The sequence below is a fragment of the Heloderma suspectum genome, chromosome 3 (genome assembly GCF_057233095.1).
Source record: "Heloderma suspectum isolate Gila_16-S chromosome 3, 16-S_ref, whole genome shotgun sequence".
In the NCBI taxonomy this organism is placed as follows: domain Eukaryota; kingdom Metazoa; phylum Chordata; class Lepidosauria; order Squamata; family Helodermatidae; genus Heloderma; species Heloderma suspectum.
In genome coordinates, this window is record NC_139460.1 from 323,839,820 (window position 1) to 323,857,626 (window position 17,807).

The 17,807-nt window shown below is 53.5% G+C and overlaps 1 protein-coding gene and 1 long non-coding RNA gene across 3 annotated transcripts in view; one reads left to right on the top strand and one right to left on the bottom strand.

Moving 5' to 3' along the window:
• Positions 1-13,637, bottom strand: PTMA (prothymosin alpha). 2 transcript variants are annotated; one of them, XM_084847725.1, is made up of 5 exons: positions 13,390-13,637; positions 8,138-8,209; positions 7,098-7,191; positions 2,717-2,790; positions 1-676 (listed from the first exon to the last, which is right to left on the bottom strand). In XM_084847725.1, exons 1-5 carry the CDS (start codon positions 13,432-13,434, stop codon positions 629-631), a joined length of 333 nt encoding a protein of 110 aa, XP_084703851.1. In that variant the 5' UTR covers positions 13,435-13,637; the 3' UTR covers positions 1-628. The 2 variants fall into 2 exon arrangements, with proteins under 2 accessions (XP_084703851.1, XP_084703850.1); XM_084847724.1 differs by having other exon boundaries at positions 7,098-7,194.
• LOC146351742 (uncharacterized) overlaps positions 12,228-17,807 on the top strand; it is a 19,091-nt gene continuing 13,511 nt past the window's right edge. The window contains exon 1 of the long non-coding RNA XR_014789645.1: positions 12,228-13,299. This is a non-coding gene — a long non-coding RNA (uncharacterized LOC146351742). The remainder of the gene's footprint in view (positions 13,300-17,807) is intronic.

Consider the following 17,807-nt stretch of genomic DNA (forward strand, 5'->3'; position numbering starts at 1 on the left):
AGAATAAAGATTGGACTTTTTTGCGTTTTTGATTTTTTTTTTTACAAGGTCTTTTTTTCTTCTCCTTTGAGATAATGGTTTAGACATGGTCACACCACAAGTAAAGTCAAGAAAATTTTTGTTTGTTTTTAGGGACAGAGGAAAAAAACCTGCACTTCAAAGCCCCCCTTTTGGTCAATCAGAGATCGCGTTAAAAATGGCTGACCTCGTCACAATATGTACAAAAATATAAAATGTAAATAAAAAATACAAACAAATTCTCCTTTAAAGTTACTTTTAAGAAAAGCAAGCTGGGCCTTGAAGTTTTCAGTGGGGGAGGGAAGAGTGAAGGGGTGGGAACAGTGTCGGCTTCTCCCCACTCCTCCTCCCTGAGGTGGCAACGGGTGAGGGAGGAGGGATTTTCACTTTGATTTCATTCAGAGTTGGGCAAGTGGCGGCGGCACCGGCTTTTACAGGGCTTTTTCCGCTCTACTTGAGGACAATGACCACAGCAAGGAGGAGGAAAGGGGGACATGTTCAGCAACAGGAAGTTTCAAAGGTGAAGTAGGTCACGCTGGCCTTTAAAAAATTTTTCCTCTTAAGTTTAAAAAAAAAAGTGTTTTCTCTCTTTTTTTAATCACTCTGCTTCCTAATCATCTGCGTCGGTTTTCTGCTTCTTGGGATCGACTTCATCATCCTGCAAAAGAGCAAAGGAGCATTGGATGAGAGCGGGACAGAGACCCCCTCACAGGCCGCCGCCAGCGTTTCTGACTCACGGGCCCTGCCTTTACCTTCCGCCCTGGGCCGCCGGCTTTCTCATCTTAAAAGAGCTTCAAAGAACGCGGCCCTAGTGCGGGCAGCGGGCAGCCCAGTTGCCAAGTTGTCACACCCACCAGGCGGGAGGGAACCAGTGCCTTCGGATGCGAAGAGCTGCATTCCACAGCAAGCATTTTGAAGACCCCCCCGCCCTGGGGAAGCAGACAGGCCTGACAGCGAGAACCGGGAGCAACTGCACACCGGGACCAACCTCAGAGGCTCAGCTGGCCTGGCTGTTTTGTTATTAATCTCTTTTACTGTGATTTCAACAAACCCACTTTCTTGTTCCTGCCCCAGACACTGTGTTTTAGCTTTGTTTGAGCTGGCCCGGTCACGCCTTCAGCCCGGCTCGCAGAGTATCTCAGCGACAGAAACTCTCACGGCTGTCGTGCTGGGAGGAGCCCAACAAGCCCCCCTAACACTGATGTCTCTTCCCTCCACTCCTGAAGTTTCCTCTCCCTCTCTTGTTCCTCTGCCTGCATTTCCCGGAATATCTGCAGAGCGCCAGGTTGGGGAAGGCTGCCAATGGCCATTCTGGTTGGGAATGATGGGCGTTGCAATCCAACACATCTGGAGGGCACCAGGCTGAGGAAGGCTGTCCCAGAAGCTTAGAACAACAGCTGCATCCATCCCCCTTGAAGGAGGGGCCGTGGCTCGGTAGTAGAGCCCCTGCTTCGCATGCAGACGGTCCCAGGTTCAATCCCCGGCATCTCCAGGTGGGACTAAGAAAGGAGCCTGCCTGAAACTCTGGACAGCCATTGCTGCCAGCCCGTGTTGACAATGCCGGGCTGGACGGACTCACTGTAAGGCAGCTTCCGATCTTCCTTCACGCACCCAACTCTGACAAAGGATGACGCCAGTAGGCCAAGTATTACTGGGTGGAAAGGCTGGAGACCATGTGACTGCTGCAGGAACCGGCTGCCTTCTTGCCTGGTGTTTGGAGCCGGGCAACGAGCTGCAGATTAATGTAATCCAGCTGGATCTTGTCACGCTATGCAAATCCCCCAGAAAGTTCAATTACTTGGCAACCACCTGTAGCATAGAGCGAGGATAGGCAACCCGGTGCAATCCAGCTGTTTAGGGCCACAGCTCCCATCAGTCCCAGCCAGCATGGCCAATCGTCAGGGATCGTGGGAGTTGTAATCCAAAACATCTGGAGGGTACCAGGTTGCCTGACTCTGGCCTAAAGCAGACTTCCTCACCCTGGTGCCCTACACATATACTGGTCTACAACTCCCATTAGCCCCAGCCAACCCAGCCATTGGGAACTCTCCACTAACAACCTAAGCTTGAGTTTTAGGCCAATTTAACTCTCATGGCCTGAAAGAACCCTGGGTGTTGAAATTTGGGGAAGGGGCCCAGAGAACTGTTAGAGAACCCACAGCTCCCTCTCACAGCACTACAGTTCCCAGCATCCCTGGGATGAAGACTGGTTATTTAAGCTCTCCTAACTTGTGCAGTGAAGGATGCTCCAACGACCACACACTTGGCTTCAAAATGGTTTATGTACTGCTGTATATACAATGTCACAGCATGTTATGCATAGCAGCACAGCCTGGTCCCCCCCCCCCCCCGAGATTTAGGGATTGCAAACTCTCATCATCCCCACCCAGCAGAACTACAAGCCAATGACCTTGCTGGCCGGGGATGATGGGAATTGCAATCCCAACACCTCCAGGGGAGTGTGTGTGCCAGTTTGGGGACATCTGGCCTAGAGCAAGGATGGATGGGGGGATGTGTGGCCTCCAAATCTTACTACTACAATGCCCATCAGCCCTGACCACTGGCTATGCTGGGTACAGCTGATGGGAGCGGCAACTGACCAACATGTGGAACACACACCTGGGGGTGGGAATGGGGCTGGGTTCTGGCAGGGCTGTTGGCCACCCAGCCCCTCCCAGGGTGGCCCTGGGTTGCTTACCTCATCATCCTCAGCTGCCCGCTTGCCTGTGGGACCTTCCGGTTCATCGTCCTCGTCACCGTCTTCTTCTTCGCCTGCAGGGAAGAGGGCAGGAGTGAGGCAAGGAAATGCCAGACCAGGGGGCACAAAAGAACACGGCACCAGCTGCACCCTCCTCCCACAGACACAAGCGCACTCGGGCGCTCCACAGGAACACGAGAGCAGCCCTGGTGGGTTAGACCACAGGCCTCTCTCACCCAGCATCCTGCTTCCCGGAGTGGCCAACCAGATGCTTACGGGAAGCCCCTAAGCAACAGCTGCCTCCCACTCGTGGTCCCCCCCGCATCCAAAGGCAAGCAGAACCCCTCCAGGACCGAGCCCTGGCAAGCCAACCCCCTAAAAACCTGGGTTATGGAATGGGCTGCAGGGGTTTTGCAGGAAGACTGCTGGCTGTGGGATTATGGGAGTTGCAGTCCAACCAGCGGAGGCTGGTGGCTCCAATGTCAGTGGGGTGGTGAATCCGCTCCGGGTTTCAGTCAGAACTCCGAAGGAGCTCTCCAAGGTGTTTCTACAGCTCCTTGAGTGTTCTGCCTGACTGACTGACACCTGGAGCGGATTCACAGTCCCACTGACATCGGAGCCACCAGCCTTCAGAGAGTCCAACACACCTGGCGAGTGCCAGGCTGCGGGAGGCGGACGCCTCCCCTCTCACGCTTCAACGCTGCTCTCCTCACTATGAGGGTCCAGCGACTCCCAGGTGGCCTCTGGGCAGGTGGGGCACCTGCTTTCCTTCAGCAACGGCTGTGGCACGTGCCGCCCCTTTCCTCTCCAGATATATCCAGCCGACACGCTTTGGAGAGGGCTGTGGGCGTTGCTGAGAAATCCACGCTAAGACAGCGAGGGGAGGAGTTTGTCAACTGGTTCCAAACTTGGTGGAGCGAGTGTGTGGTTTAGCAGTACAGTGTGGCAAACAACCCTGCCTGCTTTGTTCTATGCACCGGGAAAAATATATATACAGGATAGCGTGGGGCTACCAAGCTTGAGACAGCACCTGCGCCCCGCTGTGTCCCAGGACAGGGTGCCTGAGGGAGTCGCTCGGTAGAGATACAGCACCTCTGGACAAGCCAGATCTGTAGGGGGCAGATGAAGGGGCTGCTGGAACAAGTAGCTTTTGTGAGGACCAAATTCACAAGACCCAAGCAAAAACTGGGGAGCGGCTTTGCCTGTTCTAGGGGCTGCATTGCTCAGCCAACCCCAGATTACTTCTGCATCCCTTCTCCACCATGAGCCCATCTTTAATGAGGCAGGAGAGCCAGGATTCATTAGTTCTGACTCAAGACACTTTCTAATTATCCTGCGTCGCAAGCACGGATTCTGCTCGTGGGCCACATCCCGTGGAATTGACAGAGAAAGGGAGAGATGAGATGGCGCATGGACTGACCCAGATAAGGGGTGAAATGGGCCAGTGATCAGGGACAGCTCAGCCCAGTCGGAGGGAGACTCCAAAAGCCCTTTAAAAGCCACCGTGCTGGGGGTGGGGTGGGTGTTCCACCTTAAGCTCTTTTGGTTAAGCAGTCAGGCCCTCCATGTTTAGGCCAGTAATCTGGCTTAACTGTCACCGTGAGCCACAAGGGGAGACTGCAATGGATTATGGGAGTTGTAGATTAGGGTCACCTGAATAGGGTCTGTGTTTTAAATCTCTGCATTGCTGCTAGGTTTTATTCTGGTTGCACTGTTATATTGTGGTTTTAAGCTCTCATACTTAATCATAGAATCACAGAATAGCAGGGTTGGAAGGGGCCTACAAGGCCATCAAGTCCAACCCCCTGCTCAATGCAGGAATCCAAATCAGAGCATCAATATTGTTTTATGCTGCGCTTTGTGGTTTTAATCTTTGTGAACCGCCCAGAGCGCTTCGGCTATTGGGTGGTACAGAAATAAAATAAAAGGTCCACCCTCCCCACCTCCCTCCCTCCCCTCTGCTGCCTTGAGGGGGGGGGGGATTGGTGCTGGCCGCACACAATTTAAGGACAGGGGAGGAGAAAACAAAGCAAAGCTGCAACAAGACTGGGGGAGAAGGCTCTCTTTTGACTATTTTTGAAGGGCTGACGACTGGGACATTCTTACCTCCTGGATTTCAGCAAAGTAAACAATGGGATGGAAGTAACATCCTAACCACGTTTCCAAAAAAAAGGGGGGGGAACCACCCAGCAAACGTATCCTCCTAAGAACTACTGGGAGGCGGAGAGCTATTCCGCATCTTCTGTTACTGGGCCGTCATCTCTGTGGCATGTAGCCTCGTGACCCCGGCAAATGCTCGGAGGGACAGGAGGGAAGGCACCCTGGGAGAAGCCTGCTCAAACTCCCAGCGGCAGCCGCCAGGAGCAGTCGCTCCGCTTCCTCTCGCTACAGGCAACCCAGAACGTTCCCTGCCACCACATCCTAGCTTGGTGCTGACATCACCGCTCATCGCCATGGTTTCCCAGCTCGGCTCCCTGCCCCTCTCCTCCCCCATCTCCACGGTCTCTAAGCAACACTCCCCACCCAGCAACAAACGCCCAATTATGCAAAACGGCCTGAATGCCACAGGAGACCCTCTGGAGGCAGCAGAAGCAGGGCGATCGATCGTCAGGGGGCTGGAGGCTGGATCGTCAGGGGGCTGGAGGCTGGATCGTCAGGGGGCTGGAGGCTGCCGGCAGCTTTCTAATCACCGGCAGGCTTCCTTCCTAGAAAGGGGCCAGGCTTTTTGCAAGCTGCATCTTGTTTTCCACTTGCGAGGAGATGCAAAGAGGGATCTCAGGAGGTGCTGTTAAGGGCGAGGGGCATAACACAGGTTGCCCTTGGAGAGTCCCTTTTTGAAAAAGGCTGGCAGTATCAGCTCCAAGTGGGTTGGGGGGGGGGGAGGAGCGCACGTGGGGAGGATGGATGCTCTTTATATGGCCAAGAACAAGAGCAGACGCACAAGCGTGGGAATCCACTGGGCATCGGTCACGGCAGGAACAGCCGAGCCAGAGCAAGGGAAGAGCTGGCAGGAGAATCAACAGCCCAAATATTTGCAGGGCTCCCCCTGGGCACTAAAGGGAGTCAGAACCCAAGTACCTAACATAAAGCCGCAGGAGCAAAACAGCGGCACCTCTCTAAGCTCTCCACCCAACCGGTGGGGTGGAGAAAAGGCCTTCGGTTCTCACTCTCAAGGCAGAGATTACTGTGATCTATGCACAGGGGGTGGAGGTTTGGAGAAGGAGTGGCCCCTCTCTTACTCTGGGCACCCACAGTAGATGCTTCACACCCCTTCCAGCCTTTTTGGTTGGTCACCATGACAAGATGAAGCACTCAAGTGGAAAGCTTCCAGCCACTTCTAGGAACAATTATGGAGCAAGTGGTTTAATGCTGCATGAAAATATACCTGTATCCTCTACACACTCACACACCAAGAGGCATCCTTCACATTTAACCCCAACGGGAGTATATGTGTGGGGGAAAAAGGCTCAAGAAGTTATCCCCGACTCCTCGGCACCACAACAGAAAAATGTTTGGGAGACAGCTGCAAATGTAAAGGTGCCAGTCCTGCAAAGGAATGGCAGTAATCAAGACCTGATTGGTTTCCCTGCACCTGGACAGACTCTCTACAATCTAGTCCCAGCCAGGGTGGTGTAATAGTTAAAGCAGCCTTCCCCAACCTGGTGCCCTCCAGATGCGTAGGACTACCAACTTGCATCATCCCCAGCCAGCATGGCCACTGGACCTCTCAGACTAGGATGAGGGAGACCCAGAGTTAAGTCTCCACTCAGCAACCATGAAGCTTTCACTGAGTGACCTTGGGCCAGTCCCTAAATCTCAGCCTAACCTACCGCACAGGGTTGGTGTTGTGAAGATGGGGAGGAACGGGGGAAGAACAGAAGAAAACAATGCATGCTGCTTGAAAAATTAATAAAATAAATAAGGACCTGTTTCCCATTGCTGCCTCCCTATTACCGAGTGGCCAAGCAAAAGTTAGCTCTCCCACCTGGTCATCTAATTCAGGGGTGGGCAACTTGTGGCCCTCCAGATGTTTTCACCAACAACCCCCACCAGCCCTAGCTAGTGGTGAAGGATCGTGATAGTTTTAGACAAACATCTGGAGGGCCACAAGTTGCCCCCCCTGATTTAGTTCAACCCCAGCCCCTGGCACCAGTTTGCCCAAAGGCAAACAAACCTCTCCTTTCACCTTCCTCAAGCAGAGAGCCACACCACTAAGAATTAATTCGCGGGGGCACTGGTGGAAGGGCCAACCACCTCGTTCCTCGTGCTAAACTCAAAGTTGTCACTAGGGGGAGACGGTGCCCTCTGCAAACCGTCACAACCAGAGCAAGAGGGCATCATGGGGGGGGGGGGGGGAAGAGAGAGAAAAAAGGACATTTACCATCACCTTCTTCCTCATCCTCCTCATCATCACCGACTTCTTCTTCTTCTTCGTCTACCTCGTTGTCTGCTTCCTGCTCCCCATTTTCCTCGTTCTCCTTGTTGAAACAAGACACACTTAAAAAAAGCGCCCCAAGACCAACCAATGATTGCTGGCCCTAGCCAATCCCAATGCGGCGCGCAGTTCCAGACTGGCTGGAACTCACTCCAAAACACAGGTGCTTGTCACTTAAGGGCTGTGCTTTAAATGGGGAGTTGCAGTTCCTCTCTCGCGACAGCTGTTGTGATACCACTGGCACCCTAGCGATTCTCTAGTTGCGGGTCAGTGGGAACCACAGTGGCCTGGGGCATGCTGGGAGTTGTAGGTCTTTTTCCGTCTAAACATGCCTAGGACTGCACCCTAAGGCAATCAAAACAGGATGCCGCAAAGGGGGCTTTCCAATCAGTCCTAAGTTGGTGGTTCGGAACTAGGAGCAACATCCAAAAGAGAGACCCAACTCCGGGGGACACACTTTACCAACAAACTTCTGCCTACTATTTACTGTTGTTGTTGCTTGTGCTATAGGTATTTTCAGGGCGTGCAAAACATTTCAGTCGGAAGAGTGACCATTCCATGTTTGCAGAATATTCTTGCGTTAATAAAGCCTCCAGGATTCTTTTCCACTCCACTGGGTTTTCATTCACCCTCGTATGCTTTTACCATCAAGATTTTCAATTTAGCGTGGGGGAGGAGAATTAAGATACTGCATCCCTTCACACACATACGCAAGACAGGCCTCAACATCTTGGAGGCTGCTGCTCAGTGGCACCGCAGTGGATCTGCACACACCAGGGGCCCAACTTCAATCCCTGCTAACTCCAGATTTTAATTTTTAAAGGATCTCGGGTAGCATAGCTGGGGAAGGAAAACAGACTCCACAGAGAAGCTGCCAGACAAAGTAAACCATACTGGGCTAGGTGGAACCTGCAGTCAGACTCAAGAAAAGGTAACTTCATGTCAATTCACCTGCTGACACTGCTTTGCCCGGCAGAGGTACTTACAGCATTGCCATTGGCTGGGGCATCTCTGCCATTTTCTGTCTCTTCCACAACTTCCTTCTTCTCTTTCAAGTCCTTAAAGGGGACAGAAATAAACCAGAATGAGTCACCAGGATTCCAGACTCCAATAGGATTGGTGTTCTTCTTGGGAAGCTGGAATCTCCCGGACCCCCAGGGAAGCCGGGGGGGACACGACCAGGAACATTAAAGCAACAGCGGTTGGGAAAAGTGTGGGAATATTTCTCCCCACCCACGTGTGGAACAGCTTGAATGCTGAAGTCTGACTAGCTAGAGCAAGCGCTGCTCCCCCCCCCCAAAAAAACAAGATTGCGCTTAGAACATCTGGTGCTGGACAAACATGCTTAAGCCTCAGAACTCTCAAATGGAAAAGCCGGCTTTTAATGCTTTCCCTATACGGCATCAGCTCCCCGCAATGGGCCAAGTCTTTATTAGATTAGGCTCCTTGTCCAAGGCAGAGAAACATCTCTCCCCCCTGCCACCCCAGCATCACAATATTATGGCAAGTTTCCCTCCCCTACAAAAAAGGTCAGACAGAGGCCTGGGTGAGTTAAGAGTCATCGGCAAGCCACTGATTTAACACTAAAAACCACACGGAAAGGCTTCAGGAGCCCATCTTGAGCCTCCTGAATTTCAAGCCACAAAACTGAAAGAGAACAGATGTCTGTACCTCTTGCTTGTCAGCTAGCAGGAAGACAGGGGAAAGCCAAGGAGGCTGCTGGAGCCAGAGAAGAGCCCACCTACCCCCTGGTCCCCTTTATCACCAGGAAACTGCCCATGCCCCAGGCAAAAGGAGAGTCTCCTCAGCACAGCTAAGAGGCCTTCCACAGGCACAAAGCTGCCTCATAACAAGGCCATGTGGTGCCCAAAAATGCCTTGGCGGTGCCGTCCTCTGATGGGGCAAGCTTGGGCCAGGCTTTTGACCGCTCTGCTGCCCCAACCACCATATGCTTCACTTTCATTCCCCACAGAGCGTGGTGTTACAATGACGACACAGCTGTGGTGCGTACAGCTCCACCATCAATATGGAAAGCCCCCCCATCCCACACAACCCCCTCCCTCTTCTTTATTTGGATTAGACTTGCTTCTGGATTATTCAGCCAATAGCGCAGGCCCCAGACAAGGGTGTTCCGATTAAGCCTCGATCAGGACAGCCGAGGCTTCTGGGTAAATCAGGAACGGATTAGCAAACCCTGACCGCATCGCCCAGAAGAACCCAGAATAGTGTGTCGCACCAGTACCACTAACACACACCTGTTGCTCAAACTAACCTCTGGAAAAAAAAAATCCAAACAAGCTCCATGGTATTTTTAAAAAGGAAATAAGAAAAAGAAAATCTGATTACATTCATCCAGCAAGACTTGCAGCATTTATACACCAACAAGCATGACTGAATTAGGAGAAAATTCCATCTCACTCTCATGCAGCCACAATGTCTAATTACTAGATAATGCTCCTAAAAAGCAGCACATTTCACAGGTGAAGAAAATCTCATAACTTGGAACACTTCACCATACAGCATAACAGGTCAATTGCATTGTCAGACAGGGCTAGTTTGTATGGAGCAGTGGCACTTAAAAGTTACAACCACCAGATTTTTCCACCTCCTAAGAACACATCCACCTACAAAAGACTCCAGGTTAGAAGCAACACATTTTAACTCAACGCTTTGACTCAACTCCTTTGACAGAGGAGTCTCTATCATCATAGGCCCAGTAGAGCCGCTTGTAGCTTCAAAAGCAGCCACAGTATTGCTATCGACTACACTTGTGATTTAAAACAAAACAAAGCACGCCACGGAATGCAATATAAACTATGCCTACTGTAACATGCTGTGTATCGGTCAAGGGAAACTTGCCAAGCAGCTAAGTTGAACTTGGGATATGTACATCTTTTATTAATAAGAATACACAGAACCATCAATATACAAGGCACTTGGCAGAGGAAACATAAACAAGAGCTTAGAAGAATCCCATTTGATAACTGAAGAGTGGCAATAAAATGGGCCACACGTGGCAAACGAATTTCTCTCTTCAAATGAGAAAAAACATGTGCAGCCCAGGGTAACCCCACTCTCACGTACATTTGTGTTGTTCTTTTAAATGCAAGCTTTTCAAAGCGCAGCCTCCCACCCCTCCTCCCAGTCACAGATACACCTATTAAGCCCCCGGTTGTGCAGGCAACATGTTTTTTGAAGCGCCTTTAATATTAGTCCTTCAATGAACACAAACCTCCCACCTGCAGGGGGCGCATGAACTGGACGCTCACGGCTGGCGGTACTGCCATGCGCCCTGGGCCATTTCAAACCTGCGCGCCACACTTGGCGCCACTCCGATTGGCCAGTCGCCGCCGAGCTCCCAAGGCGCGCCGGGACGTGTAGTTCGCTCCGAGCGGGAGGCCGGCGGCCAAGGGCCCGGCCAAGGGAGGGCAAGTGGCAGGGCGCGGGTTGGGAGCGGACTACGATCCCCAAGAGGCCCCGCGCGGGCGGGGACTAGAAGAGGCGAGAGAGAACAGAAAGCGGCACGTGGTGGGGCGCTTCGGCTTGCTGCTCGCTCGCTGTTTACTGCGGCCGCAGACAGCCGGGGGCGGCGCTGGAGAGAGGAGCCGCCGCCCGCCTGGGAAATAAATCTGCAGCTTTCTACCCCTGAGCATTTCAATGCCCTGGCGCTGCAAGCACGAAGAGGGAGAAAACAGTGCGAGCGCTTTTCTGTTGCATATGGGGCAGCGCCGACTCCCACCCCCCGAAGGGTCACATTTAGGTGAATGGAGAAAGCTGCCCCGTCTGCAAAAAATAGGGTCGGGGACGCTACATACGGGGTGTGTGTGTGTGAGAACGCCCCCCTTCAGAAGTACGTTCCCTCTTGCAGGAGGGGACCCAAACACCCCCTCCCCCGCAGGGTGCGTCCTGTCATATGAAGGACGCCCACCCGCGCCTGCCAGGACACCGGAGGGGGTCTCGCTCTCGTAAAACGGGTGAGGGGATTCATGCAGTCACCCCCGCCTCCGGGCGGAAGGGGATTTCGGAACATGGAACCACACGTCGCCATCCCGATCCCGCTCAAGCCGTTAACTCGGATCACTTTATTTAGAAGACCCGCACCTCCCGGCGTGTGGATCTTGGCTTCAAATGCGCCCCTCTCCCGCTGTTGAGCGACGTCCCGTCGGGGCGAGCACGGAGCTTCAAAGGCAGGCCGGGCGGACCGGCCGGGGAGGGGGGGACGAGAGAGAAACTGGCCCTTACGGGAGGTTGGAGGTGGCGTGCAAACACCGGGGGGGGGGGCAGCCGGCAGCAGCAGCATGAGGCTCCCGCTTCTTCTGTCCCCTCCCTCCCTCGCGGTCCGTCGAGGGGGGCTTGGGGGAGGGGATGCTGCGTGCCGCGGAATGACCTTCCTGCTCTCCCTCGCCGGCCTCACAACCCTTCGAGGCTGGAAAGAGGAGGGGCTGAGCGGGGGGGAGCAGAGCAGCCCCGTCTGCGACTACATCGAGGGCGCCAGCCAAAGAACGTGCGAATGCCCCGTGGGGCCCTAAAAACAGGCGTCGCGGTTTGGGGGGGAGAAAAAAGGCCGCCCGACGGTTGCGACCTCCCCCCGCCCCGGGTCTTCGAGTGGCCAGGAGGCCGGAGGAGCCGCGCGCCGCCCGCCTGGCACAACGTATCCGGCGGCTGCTACACTGTATCCACCGCCCGTCGGGGGGGGGGGTCCAGGCCAGGGGAGAAGAGCCCGTGCGAGCCCCACAACCGCCCTTCCCGAGAATAGTACCGCGCGGGGGGGGAGGGGGTATTTTCAGCCGTCAACGTCAGAAACACACCAAGTTTCCCCCTCCGCCTTCCCGCAGCCCGTCTTCCCATTCATCCCCACCCATCTGCGCCCGCGGACGCGTGGGCTCCGCCGCCAAGTCCCCTCCTGCCCGCCGTTTCCCCTCGCCTGCTGCGACCCCCGAAGCCCCAGCGGGAGCCGTTTCCTCAACTTCGGTCTCCGAGGGGGCGGGCAGGGTCAACCTAGTTCAGCTGGGGGGGCAGCTCAACTTTGGAGGGGGCGGGAGAGAAACTCACCACCTTTTTCTTTCTTTAACCTGCTCCTTTTTTTTTTCGCGGCGCAAGGTTAGACTTTCCGTTCGGTTTAAAAGCCGCTTGTGAACCCCTCTGCGCGGGGTGGGAAGAGATCGCCCTCTTTTGGGGGGGTGGGAGGGGAAACCCCTTCCGTGGAGGGCTCGGCAGGGGTTGCCGGAGGGCGAAAAAGCAGGTAGAAAATATGGAAAGCTCCCGGGAGGCTGGGGCGCCCGTTCCATTAAAACAAAGAGCCTGCGCTGGATGGCCGCAAACATTTGCCCGTCTCCCATTCGATCGCTCCCCATCAAAGTGAAGCCTGTCTTTATAGCTCCCCCCTTCGCGCCCCCCCTCCAATCCCCCAGACCTCCTTCCCGCCCCCTCCTCCTGCCCAAATAAACCGCTTCCGATTTTTATCACAGCCACCGGGGGTCGTAAAGTTATTTCCGTGCAATTAGGAAAAACAAATTAAAGGGGGGGGCGGCACAGTCAACTTCCATTTAAGTACGTCGGAACCATCACAAAGGCGGCTCAGCAGTGGCGCTGCGCGCTCGCTTCGCTCGTTTCAGTTTCAGGTGGAGAGGGTCCGGGGAAACATTGCAATGCGCTCTACAGCCGCCTACTACGGCGGGGGCTTTTCGCCAGCCTCCTTCGGATTCCTCCCTCCCTCCCTTCTCCCCTCCACCTCCTCCCACTTAAAAAAAAAAAAAGACAACGGAAGGAGACCTCTGAAGTTTTATGCGTCTGTCAAACCCGAGAAGCCTCCTTTGAATGGAAGCTCTTTCCAAACGCCTGCCTGTTGTTACAGGCAACGTCGGAGCGCGAAGAGCGAGAGCCGCTCCAGCAGCGTAATGCAACCCTCCCCCGTCGCAGCCTCTTTCTCTCACCCTTTCCCCACAAGGCACGATCTGTCCGCCCCCTCGGGGGGGGGGGATCCCAAGGTGGTTTTATTTATTTTTAATTTTTGTACTGGAAGAAGGGTAGAGAAAGAAGCCGGGAATCTTGCAAGCCCGGAGCCTGTCGCAAACAAAGGAAGAGGGAAGCAGGGAACGAGCGAGCGCACGCCGCACGTTAGAGAGCCGCGGGAGGCACGCATAAAACGGTACTTTGGGGATTATTTGCTGGAGCGGGTCCATAAATAAGTGGGGGAGGGAGGGGGGAGGGACAGGGCGGCAGTCCGTCCAAGCCTTACCTTGGTGGAGATCTCGGAACTGGTGTCCACGGCGGTGTCTGACATGGCTGGCTGGGGAGTTTGTGCGGTATATAAAATAGAGCTAAAATACAAAAATAAGCCCCAAAGTGTACAGGTCCGGTGGCGCGCGCCCAGGAAGGTGGGAAGACCGGGAGCGGGAGGGGGGGAAAGAGCAAAAAATAAAAGCCCCGAGAGCCCGAGCAAGAAGGCAGGAACAATGCAAAGATGGCTTTGGACCGAGCCAGTGGAAGGCTCACGCGGCGCCACTACCTTTAATATAGATTAGTGGGCGGCGCGCTCACTCCCCTGCCCGGCGCTGATTGGGCGGCCCGGGGAAAGATGGGCCCGGGGATTGGTCGAGGGGCGAACAATGGGCAAGGCCGCCTAAAGCTGTATAAGCCTGCCCCCCGCCCCTCCGCGCCCGTCTTGTCACCACTGCGATGAGTTTATGCCTGGCCTCAGCCGTCCAAAAGGAGGGAGGGAGGGGTTTTTTTTAGCGTACAAAACATGCAGAGGAGGGAGGCGGCGCAAAGCGAGCGAGGCAAAGGGGGCACGCACCCTCGGGAGCCTCCTCCTCAGTGGGGGTGGAAGGGGGGGCCAAGGGTTTGCGCACTGCAAAAGCGCATGAGCGCGGCGGCATTGTTAAAACGCGACACTTCGGCAAAGGCTCGGAGCGGGGCGCAGAAACGCCGAATTCTTACGTTTCTCTCTCTGCTCCGAACGCGCCAGCGCTACGTCGAGGGCGGCTTCGAAGTTGCAAAGGCGCGCTCACACCGTTTCCACCCCCGCTGAGCCGAAGTCGCCCCTTCCCCAGCCGCCTCTTGTTTTGGACGTTCGCAAGCAAGTGCCGTCCCGCCGGATCGACGCGGGCTTGCGAACCTGCGGGAAGAGGGTGAAGGAGCGTCTTGGGTAGGGCGCGCGTGTGTATGCGCTCTTTACGCGGGAGCAAGGCCCAGCAAGGTCCCCGGGGCCGCTGGCGGAGTAAACACGCTGAGGATCGCGCAGCAGTAAACAAACGTGCACGGGGGGGCCCCCGCTCGCACTTCCCCCGCGCCGCGCAAAAATACGCACAGTCGGGCACGCTTGTGCGCTTTCCACCGGCGCCGAGGGGAGAAATGCCCCATGATTGGCTGCACAATGCAATGCCCAAGAGCGGAGTTCCCGCGCACGTGGAAACGTCCATTCGCGTGTCTGGGGATGACGGGAAGAGCGGGCGGAGGGAGTGCTGCTGAAGCCGGCAAATCTTGGTCCAATTACTATTTTGCCCCAGTTCATCATCTCTCTAATTCAATTTCATGGCGATATTTCGGCTTTTTGCCACATTAATCGCTTTGCGGAGAGGGAACTCAAAACTCCGCCTAAAAAAATAAAATAGGCGAGGCGGGGGGGGAGAGAAAGATTCGATTTCTGAGCGGGAGAAAACCGGGAAATTCGAGCTGGCTCCTTCGCCACTGTTGTTACTCCCTTTTGCTGTCAGCCCGATTTCACAAAGCAGAGCGCGCGCCCCCATTACACCCCCCCCCCCGAACTGGTTTCTAATAAAGGCACTGGCCAAACTTACTCCCGGCCCCCGCCCCGCGGCGACATCCGAGGAATTTGGCCAAACTAATTAAAACAGCTAAATCGAAGTTCGATGCGCCCATCTTTTGCAAACCCACCGTCCCCCACCCCAAAAAAACTTTGCAAAGGGATTTGGTGAAACGATTCACGGATCTGTAAAACTCGCCAACGGAAGTGAAACGCTCGCAATTGCAATTGTTGAAAAAACAATTACCTCTTTCTCCCCTGGGGGGGGGACATGCAATTGCTTTTATTTGATGCAACTGAGCCCCAGATGCTTTTTTGCTGCTGTTTGCAAAATTAGCAAAACTCTACATTCCGGGGGGGGGGGAGATTTGACCCCCATCCCAGCTGGATGCATAGCGCAGGAGGGAGCTTAGCACCAGCCCACGCTTGCAATACCCAATGGAGGCGGCAAGGTAACCGAGGCAAGAAGGATCTGCCACACTTAAGATGGCGCTTGGAGCTCTTGGTGTCGACACCACTCGGCTTCACCACGCAGCTAGGACCGCTGATCGACCGGATCCGCCCCAGCCTGCTCCCCTGCATGCTAAGAAAGCCTTTCCCGGTGCCCAGAATTGGCAGCGACATCTCGGAATAGGCGAACAAGGCTCCCCAAGCCGAAGTCGTTCTTGTGCCACACTCAACATGGCCGCCGGGCCAGTGCCGATCTTGTCCACGGAAGGCGGGATCTCGAGCTCCGACGATGACCATTGGCCAATGGTGTCGAGCGAACACGATGTTGACGCTTTGCGGTGTGTTATTGGACGAGGCTTGTGCCATTTATGATTAAGGCGCTTAAGAAAACCGGGACGCCGGCATGACCCTGGCTCAGTGGAATGGACTTTAGCTCTCGCCGCCTTCTTTGCGAAAGGAAGAGCGGAAGGGAAGATTTGTCTGTAATGCTGCGCGGTTGGGTGCAAGGGGAAGGGGTTTTATGTCGCTGGGGTGTGGTTTTTTTTTTGCTTTAAAAGTGGTGCGTTACTGAGATACGGAGCAACTTATCGATCCCGAGCGGCATGGACCTGTTTCGCTCTGTTCTGTTTTGCAAATCTTATTTTTAAAAACTTACCATCGACGTTTTATGCTGGTGGTTTCTATTCCCCCCCGTCTGTTTGTAATTATTGTTATTATTAATAATAATAATAGCTGCAGTTTCGCATGTTCCCGGGTCTGACCCATTTTAAAGTCACGCTGTACATTTAAATGTCAAATGTCTCTTCTGCTTTGTACAACAACTCTTATTTTCTGATTTTTAAATGCCTTAAGTTCCTGAGCACTTCACAATATCTGCGCCTTGGAGTTCCTGAGATCGCCCTCTCAACTCGCCTGCAATGTGCTAAGGGTTTGTGTTCTAGACTTCGAAGTAGGAGACGGGTTCAAATGCTGCACAGCCACGGACTGGCGGAATGGTCTTTCGCGTGTCGCTGCTTTTTCTTTTAAACTTTTTCAGCTGCTCTGGAAGGGGCATGGTTACAGTAATGGTCGCAAGTTTCTTGTGAGGATAAGCAGCACCAGAAAATAAAATATTGCTCTGAACTTAGGGCAGGAACAGTCTTAACTATCTCATTCTGAGACAAAAGTATAGAAACTCCTCTAATCCAGACCTATCCGTGCTGACTAGTAGTTGTTCTCAAGCGAAAGCTTTATGGAAACAGGGTTTCCCACATCTCACAACTTCAGGTCTAAATAGAGATGGTGGGCATCACAGCTGCACCAGGGGCATGCCACGTTCAAAGCAAAGCATGTACATTACCACTGAGGCCCAGTTCACACATTTCATGGAACCTGGATTTGCCCCCAGTTATGCACTTGGCAGGAAGCTTTGGCTGGTAATTCTTGGATGAGTGCACCTGTATGTACCTTGTTTGTGGCAATCATTTTTAGGTGTCCACTTAAAGCATTTTAGGGTCAAAGTAGATGTGACAACGGAGTTTGCACATGTTTTTACTGCCAGAGGAGGGGGATTTTCATTATGAAAATGCGGGGGAAAGCGTTAAAATTCATGCACACCCATTGCTATTTGCAAACGCTTAAAAAGAGCAGAGATGCATTCATACATCTCCGTTGTTCCATCTAGTTTTGGCCCCAGGTGTACACCATAATGTTTGAAGTAACCCTGATGGCCACTGCTTTAGATGGTTATAAAAGGGGATTGGACAAATTCAAGGAGGATAAGCTGGTCAGTGGTTACTACTGCTGATGGCAATATGCTACCTCCCGTATCAGAGGCGGTATGCCTATGTACACTAGTTGCTGGGGAACATGCACAGGAGGGTGCTGTTGCACTCATGTCCTGCTTGTGGGTTCCCCAGTGGTGCAGCTGGTTGGCCACTGTGTGAACAGGATGCTGGACAAGATGGACCCTTGGTCAGATCCAGCACAGCTCATCTTCTGTTCTTATGAACCACAATGCCAATGCAATACCATTCCCTCCCTGTTCTCTTTTCTGCTGGCCTACCGCTCAGTTGAAGTTACCATTTCCAGGTTGTCTTCTAAAGCTCAGTCCCAAGTATGGTTAATCAGAAGTTGTGCTATTGATTTCTACAGGGAGATGGGGGGCGGGGGGCAGGGGGTGTACTGGCAACCATGTGTAGAATTGCAGACATGGGCCATATTCAGGCTAGCCCTCTTGTCTTTCATTTTACTTAACTTCTGCCTTTCTCATGTTCCGGGAACAGTGAATATTTTGCCAGGTTCATACATTTTCCTGGACATGCATGTTTTCTTCTCCCAGAATTGTGGTCTTTAAAAAATGAATAACTAAATGCTGTGCTTGTGCAACTGTATACATGTAGAATTGACAACTTCTTAAATAGTTTCTATAGCTGTATGGGCAACTGCAGCTAGATCTGCAG